Source organism: Acinonyx jubatus, chromosome C1 (assembly GCF_027475565.1).
Source record: "Acinonyx jubatus isolate Ajub_Pintada_27869175 chromosome C1, VMU_Ajub_asm_v1.0, whole genome shotgun sequence".
NCBI classification, from domain to species: Eukaryota; Metazoa; Chordata; class Mammalia; order Carnivora; family Felidae; genus Acinonyx; species Acinonyx jubatus.
The window spans coordinates 103,510,395-103,518,913 of NC_069381.1; the positions used below are offsets into that span (position 1 = coordinate 103,510,395).

Below are 8,519 nucleotides of genomic sequence, written 5' to 3' on the forward strand. Positions count from 1 at the left end.
TATTACTCTTCATCCTTGGAATAAAAGAGAGGGGGCTAAATATAATCTCCAGGTTAAAATAAGGTGTGCCTCCAATGTTAGAGTTAGAGACAGGAACCAGTAACGGTGCCGTGTGACCTGCCCATCGCTCATAAATGCGAACGGGAGACTTCTATAGCTTGGCACGTCCTGCAACCAAGCTCATGCTTCCTGCTATTCTTTCTTGATTGACTTTTTCTCCCTTAGTTTGCACGTCTGCTTTGGCCAGAAAGAAAAGTCACTACAGTTGACAATTGCTAATAAAGGCGCAACTGAAATATTACCTTTGAATTTTTTAATGTAAGAGATAGATTTTTTACCATGATGCCTCCCAAATGTTAAGTGATGCTTGATGGTTTTCAGCAAAGGTGGAGTAGTAGGGAAAGGGAACTATTGACCTGCATCTTTCTTTCCTCTTCACCCTAGTCCTGCATTTACCCCTGTTCTTGGTATTTCAAAGGAGGAGGTTGGATAGCATCTTTCTATACATTCTACCTCTTCAGAAGTGTTTTAGTGACAAGTGGGTATACATATCTTTACAGAGGAGGACCTGAGAAATCCAAATTTCCCCCATTCTACAGCTAGCAGCCTGTCACATTTCAAGGCTCAAGCCTTATCCCCACCTTCCGCTTCCCCTAGGAAATAAAGAATGTTTCTGCCCTTAGTCATTTTACACAAGAATGGTTTGCTTTCCTTCTCCCCAAACTGAAAGGCTTCTTTATATTTCCACAACTAGTACTGGGAAAAAAGACAATCAGTACGCTTTGAGTGTTTATAACTTTATATCAAGGAACACTGAAAAGCAAATACTGCTTTACTATTATTTTATATTATTTAGTGTCTTACCCCAAGGTATACACACTGGTAATATCCAGCTAGATGAGTAAAACAATATGTGTTCTTTTTTTAGGGAATCCTAGCAAGTTTCATATTTTCTTCTATGTGAGTATAGAACTGTAGGAAGTATAGGGATTGCTTTGGATTCCTCTAGTAAAATATTAAAGATGGGGGAGAGTGGACAACATAGTGACAGAAGATGACGCTTTGTGTCAGCATAAACTTGCTTTTCGGATCAAGAGCAGCTTAAACCAGGTGTGCGTCATAGTTTGGGAGTTTTTGTGTAATTTATTCCATGTTATTTATTTGGGCTCGCCATGTGCTCTGTGGCTAGGAGGCCACGAGTCCTTCATCTTCCTGATGCATTTCTGGTCTTAAGCCAACTGTTGTGTCTTTGACCCTCTCGAGACTCTACGCCCTATAGCTCTCCCCCCACAAAAATGCATGATGCCATGACCTTTTGTGTGGAGTGGGGTGTATAGTGTAGCAAAGCAAAGAAATGATATAGTTATGTTGAGTCCTCAGACATTTGTTTAGGGAAAAGTGTAAGGAAGAGTAAAGGGGGGATGGGGGGAGGGGGGGAGAGAGTTCTAATTGACTCAAAACTGAAATGGATTTTTTTTTTTTTTTTGCAGAAATTAAGTGGGATGTTTTTCATTCTAGAATAAAAGAATGTGAATTCTTTCTGCTGCTCTTGTTTAAGCTAAAAGTAACGTTTACTTGAAAAGGCTCTCTGACCATTTGATTTTATCAGAAAATGTGGAGATGTCAGGAAAGTGGCTTCCTAAATGTTGGGGCAGGGTGATTGTCCTCAAAAGCATGATGACTAATACATGAAAGGAAGACCTTGTACAGTTTAAAAGATGGACTTTTAAGGGTTGGGCTCTTTTGTGGGGTGTTTTGTTTTTTAAGCTACAAAATCCTCATTGAGTTTGTTTCAGGATGGACGGGAGGATTTGTATGTGACTGTCGGGTGTTAACTTTAAGGAAGTCTGTCTACAGCAGTAAATGAAGATGACAGTGTATATATGTGATATAGTGAAAAAAGACAATTCTGGTATTCATAACATGAAACAAAGGGGTTTTATTCTTTCTGTGTCTGTGATTTAAAACTCCACGCCCATGCTCTGACTTTTGTATTTCAACCTGAGTTTAAAAATATAATAAACAAGATTTTTTTAAAGAAAGCATAACATAGTGTGTCTTGGCAAGGACATAATTTATATGAAATCAGAATATGCGAAGTTGTTACTAAGGTCCTTGGTGCTCACTGTAAAATCACAGACAGAGAATTGGTGGGGGGGTCGTGAATATGCTGGTACTGCTTAAAACGCAGTGATAGTATCAGAAATCAAGTCCTTAAGTATTGAGAGTTTACTCTCCAGTCAGCTTAGATGACAGCCCCCTCCCTATTTCTCTCTGCCCTCCCAAAAGGTGAGCATAAATGGATTTTGGTTTGATGCCAGGGAGGGTAAAATGATAAGAGAGTAGGACTTTTATCCTTTTTGATCCCAGGAATACAACGTTTGTGATATATATGGTACAGCTAACCTATCTGGATAATGTGAATATGCTAAACTTCCTAATTGCAGAATATTCACTATCAGTCCTGAAGTTATCGGGTCATGCAGAATTAAGCTTCAGCTGTTAATTGTTTTGAAGCCGCTGTAAAATACTGCTTTCTGCCCCTTTTTTTCCTCCCCCCCCCCCTTTTTGAATGGGTGGGGGTGCCTGTTAAGATTAAAATTAGATATGTTGAATGATATTCTCACGTGTTCAGTGTGGAAAACAAAACAAGTACATGCTTTAGAGGCAACAACAATGAAATCCTTTTGAAATGTGTATTAATATCATTTAATAAAATAACTAGTTCTGAAGGTTTGACATTTTTCTTTGAGATTTCGGGCTTTGACCAGGGTCTCCTGGCTTCCGTGGTGAGCACAACTAGGAGAGAAAACTTCTTCAGGAGCTGAAACTGCTGCTTTGTGGAGCAGACCTATGGTTGGAAAGTCTAAATTTTCTCCAGCAAAGACCCTACATGACTGTCCAGGGCTGAAGGTGAAACCAGCTACAGGATGCAGAAAGAAGGCCTGGATGTATCTCTGAAGATCTGATTGTATTGGCTTTTGGTATAAGTGCAACGGGGGTCAAGGGGATGGGGTGTGTGCCTGCACATTTGAGGTGCACAGATACCACAGACCACCCGTCTTGTCCCTTCCTTGTGACCACTTGCACTTGCCTGTCTTCCAGCCATTCTTTTTTTTTTTTTTAATCTCTTTGTCCCCAATATTATGTTTTTGTTTTCCAGTTTAATAAAGTATGGTTTCCTTTGTTGTGTGGTTGACTTCCCCCTCTCACACTGATCTTAATCCAAGTGTTCCCTTTGACTTCCAGTGCTCGGTGTCACTGAAGGCAATCTGAGCCTCTGTGATCTTCATGGCCGTGTGGGTTTTCTGTTTGATCCTCTGTGTAATTCAGTTTTGGAAAGGGGATGATGGGTGGGGTAAAATCAAGATGTTAAGGGAGTGGTTGGTAATGAAGTGGGATATACTGTATGGATAAGTATTTGTGTATGTCTTCAAAAAGTTGTACAGTTGTGAGTGAAGAAGCATTTTTGAAGCAAGCCTAGAGTTGGGGTGGTGGTGGTAGGGATCCTTCTGGTTCATTCTTTTCCCACATCTACCCTTCTTGCTGTGAATGGCAGTCTGTCATACATAAGCCACACTTAACCCTCTCTTGCCGTATCCCTTTTTCATACCCCAGTGAAGCTTAATAAAAGGAATGTTGGCTTTAAGGGGTGAAGAGAGAGTCACCACATCTGGACCCCACCTAGGTCACTGGCGGGGTAAAAGGTTCTAAATAGCAACCTTCATTACGTGAAGTTCTACACGTCACTGGACACTTCAGAAATAGCAGCCTAGGAATACACCCAGTAGGTAGGGCATACAGTTGTATTGGCTGCTTCTGGAATCTGGCTCACCCTTTTCCTTATCCCTTCTTGGCACTTTGACTTGCCCAATTGGTTTCTTTCTCCACCCCCAAGGAATCAACAGCTTTTAGACTTCCACATTTGCCTTTCTGGGCATGTTGAAAATGCACAACTTCAAACCCCTGAATTGTTTTATTTAAGGCACTCTGTAGAAGAGGGATGCGTTACCCACTCATGTATGTAGGCAGTAACACAAACATCATCCAAATGGGTTTTGGGGTATTGGGGCGTTTCTCATACTTGTTTATGAGTAACTATGGACATGTCCAGTCAGCTGCTGTTCACAATTGCTGAGTAATAACTCACTGAGACTGCATAGACAAAGCTACAAGAGGTTCACGCAAGTGAGATAGCTCTTAAGTAAACATCCTCTTCTCCCTCCCCACCCCCCCCACCCCCACCCACCCCCCCCCCCCCCCGCCAACCCCCATAGAAGTAAGGAGAAGCGCGTGCTTTGAAGGAAAGGAGCAAGTGCAGTGTAAAACTGCCAAATTGCTTCTAACTGCTGGGGAAGAGCGCATTTGATGCTTAGTTAAGTCTGAGGAAAAGGGCATAACGCTGAGGTCTACTTAGGAATTGCTACTGTAGTTACCTAATGGCACCATCATTTTTTTTTCTTCTGCCCTTACCCTTTGTTCTCACTGTAGCAAGAGTCAAAAGTTGAAAATACAGACATGGGTGGAGGGGCTAGTGAGCAGTGCCAAAAGAAAAAAAAAAAAAACAAACACAGGCTGCAGGGTTTTATTTGACTCAAAAGTGTGCTGGCTAAACCCATCTGTCCTGGATCTGTTGGATTCATAGCAACTTTACTTCCTCATCGCCATTATGTCTCCTTTATTCTTGCCACATAATTTGTGGGAAAGAGAAGATAGAGAACTTGAAACTTTGTACATTTTCCTTGTGGTATTTCAGTTGGAATGGATAGAGAGGAGATAGCCCCGTCCAGTTCCCTGTTTCTTCCTCCCCATGGCTAGAAATCCTTTCCACTTGTATGAAACAACACATAAGATCCCGTGTCTGCTAAACAGCCAACCATCGCCGAGGGCAGTAGAGATCAGTAAAGGATTAATTTGAGATCTTGATTATTGGGCAGTGGGCTTGGTTGTACATTGCCTTCTAGAGCTGTACCTAGGACCTTCTTTGAGAGTACTTTGCTCTTGGCCTTTGTTTTTTACTTCCAACATCAACCTAAGCTGACACATCCCTGCAACGAGACTGCTACGTTTTTTCCCTTGGCCTTACCTCACACCTCAGGGTCACTTAAAGGGGAAGGGGGCTTGGAGATGGCTCTGTCTTTGTTTCTCTTTTACAGACTCAAGAGTTGTCTTGGGGAAGGGAAATCAGAGATTCTAGGTGAGCTGAAGGCCCTTTTTTTCCCGAAAACAACTCATCCCCAGGCCCTGGTAGGAAGTTTCCCTCTTTTTATTTATCAGCAAATGTGGCAGGACTTTATCTCCTTTTTTCTGGCATCTTAAAGTAAAACCTTGGCCCCACCCTGCATCTTCATCACTAAGGATTTGGGGTGTTTTTTATGTGTTTGTTTTAAGTAAATATAATCTCCCCACACCACCTACTTTTAGCCACTTGGCTGGTTCTCTGGGCCTCAAAAACATTTGGTGACAATGACAAACCTTTATATATTTTACCCTCTTAAATTTTGCTTTTTTACCTCCGGTATCTTTTCTACTTCTTGGGTACAGAGAAATTTTGTGAAGAGCTGGGATAAATTTGGAGGTATGTGTTGATCCTGGTGACAAGTGGAAATGTACTTTACCTTCAATGGAGAGCATTCTTACATATATGTAGTTTAGGAATATAAATACAACACCTCTTCAACAAAAGCTTTAGCTAACTGGTGATGTTCTAAAAGTGGAGTAAAGCTGAGAATTTCCCAAAATGTGATTAATGGTCTAGGATACCCATTACTGAGGATTGCCTTTTCCCTGGACTTCTGTGAAATCTAAACAGTTATTTCTTCTTTGGTCAGAGAAAATCTGGTAAGACGGGTCTTTTCTTGGCTTTTTATTAGACCCTTTTCTCCACTCTATATTAAAGGCCTCTTTGGCTCTCCAAGTGATGTACCCTGGAGAGAAAACGGGAACTCTGCTATCAAACATAATGCATTAGGACTGTTCTGGTCACTGAAAGGCAGCACGGCATGGCATAACACAGGCTTTGGATTCAGATTGACTGAGGCTTGACTTCTCTGAGGGTTTTCTGTGTTTTAAAGAGAGCATGAAAAGAGCTATTACTTGTCAGGGTTCTTGGAATTAAATGATAGTGAAGGCATCACACTTGGCACATAGTGGGTGTTTGGTGATATTCTGGGTGGAAGGTAAGAGAAGTTTTAGAGATAGATGTTTCCCAGGCAGACTAGTGGGTTAAAATTCCCCGAGGCTGAGACATGGTGGTCACAGACCAGAAATTGTAAAAGAACAGATGATTAATGCATTGGTCTTAACTAGCTTGCTATTCCTTGCTAGCTGGCTGGCTTGTTTGCTACAAGGAGAAAAATGTAATAACTCCTGACATTCCTTCCTTCCTCCACTGCAACACAAGTTACATAGGTGATGATGTAGTCGTTGATTGATGGGTATCCCCATGAGCCCTCAGTTCACGGCATTGCATACAGTAAGTCAGTGCATGTTTGAGGAATGAGTGCTGGAAGCTGCCGTAACAGTGTAGCCTACTTATTCTACCATCCCTCTAGTATCTGACAAAAGAGGACAAGGTACAATGATCAAAGAATGTATGTGTCAGTAAATTTATCCTTTGGAGTTTTAAGTCAATACAGTGATTGATACATTCTTAATTCAATACTGAGCACCTACCATTTTGTTACCTGCAATGTAACATTCCCAACCCTTTTGGTGCAAAGCCATGGGGAAAGTTCTGCTTGTCACACTTTTTGAACGCCATTTTAAAATCCTCTCTGCCTTTTCCCAGCCCTCCACACCACCCCTCCCACACACAAGTAATTTTCCTGTTCCACAGTCTTGTCTGTTTCTTTTTTTATTTCAGGGTGTCTTAACATACCAGGAGAGGGAGCCAAGATCCAGAGTGATGCCTGTGACTCAAATCAACTGCTGCCTTCCCCAGAAAGAACCTCTGGCCTCTGGAAACCTAGATTTAACAGCTTTCTCTGACAGCTCTTCCTCCACAACTCTTGATTCCATCACCATTGGAAAATTGAGAACCATCTAACCATCCCCACCCCCAGGTGAGGGGACAAAGGGGAGTTACTGAGAACCTTACAGCTGCTCCTAAGTCCATTTCCCCTCATACTTTACCACGAATGTGACCGTGTTTCAATTTTTACTGTATAAAATAAACCAAATATACCCAGTCCTCTGTCCTAGATATCACAGGGAGTAAGAAGAGATTAAAGGAAGTGGAGAGCTAGGATGGGAGTGAGAGGCAAGGTCTTGTGTAGGAAACAGAAAGCTAAGATTCTAGGGTCAGGTGCCTCTTTCTGAAGTGATGGAGTATACTGGAAGTAAATTCTATTGTCAGAGATAGCATGGTGTGGTAGAAGAGTGTAAAACTTGGATTCAAGGGGCGCCTGGGTGGCTCAGTCAGTTAAGCGGCCGACTTTGGCTCAGGTCATGATCTCACGGTCTGTGAGTTTGAGCCCGGTGTCAGGCTCTGTGATGACAGCTCAGAGCCTGGAGCCTGTTTCGGATTCTGTGTCTCCCTTTCTCTGACCCTCCCCCGTTCATGCTCTGTCTCTCTCTGTCTCAAAAATAAATAAACGTTAAAAAAAAAAAAAAACTTGGATTCAAAATCTAGTATCAGCACTTACTGTTTGACCTTAAGTCATTTATTTTCTCTGACCTTAAATTCTTTCATCTGTAAAATTAAGAGGTCGCTAAGGTCCCTCTTAAGCAATAGGACTATTTAGAAATTGCAAGAAGTGCCCTCTGTAGATTCTTTGGTCCAGCCCCAAAGCTATTAAATTTATTTATTCTAACGGTATGTCGCTATTATAGCCCATTACTGAGTACCACTCATGATTTACATGAAACTAACCTAGACAAATGGGAGTGTTACTATTATTATACCCATTTTGTTTTTTTAAGATTAAAAAAATTTTTTTTAATGTTTATTTTGAGAGAGAGGGAGAGGGAGAGCACGAGGCACAGAGGGGCAAAGAGAGAGGGAGACAGAGAATCCCAACCAGGCTCCATGCCAATCAGCGCAGAGCCCTCTGCTACGATCAGCCCCAAGGAACCAAGAGATCATGACCTGAGCAGAAATCAAGAGTTGGACGCTTAACCTACTGAGCGACCCAGGTGTCCCTAGATTTTTAAAGTAATCTCTATGCCCAAAGTGGGGGCTCCAACTCACAACCCCAAGATCAAAAGTCTCACTCTCCACTGACTGAGCCAGCCAGGAGCCTCTATTGCTATTTTATATATGAGAAAATCGAAGTTTAGAAGAAACGGAGTAATCCACCTAAAATTATATTGTGAATGGCAGGTCCAGGATTTAACACTTGGTTCCAACATCTATCCCCCTGCATTCTACCTGCCAGTAAAGACGATATAAAAGAAAACCTATGGTTAAAAGGAAATGACTAGCTACCCTTTCCCCTCCGTTTTTCTCCCACTCTCATTTCTCATGAGTTTTCACTCCCCTTTCCTCCACGCTGCAGAATATGCTCTTGCTACCCCTA

At 41.9% G+C, this 8,519-nt stretch overlaps 1 protein-coding gene across 6 annotated transcripts in view; it reads left to right on the forward strand.

Moving 5' to 3' along the window:
* The window catches only part of RPRD2 (regulation of nuclear pre-mRNA domain containing 2), a 103,543-nt gene extending 96,354 nt beyond the window's left edge, over positions 1-7,189 (forward strand). For 4 of the 6 annotated variants that reach the window (XM_027056263.2, XM_027056260.2, XM_027056265.2 and 1 more), the window contains one exon: positions 2,754-3,188. In XM_027056263.2, the coding sequence (XP_026912064.1) occupies positions 2,754-2,793 (40 nt within the window). In that variant the 3' untranslated portion in view covers positions 2,794-3,188. Of the gene's footprint in view, positions 1-1,490; positions 3,189-6,865 lie in introns of those variants that run through there. The other 2 variants (XM_027056261.2, XM_027056262.2) reach the window with 2 other exon arrangements.
* Positions 7,190-8,519: the final 1,330 nt, after the last annotated feature.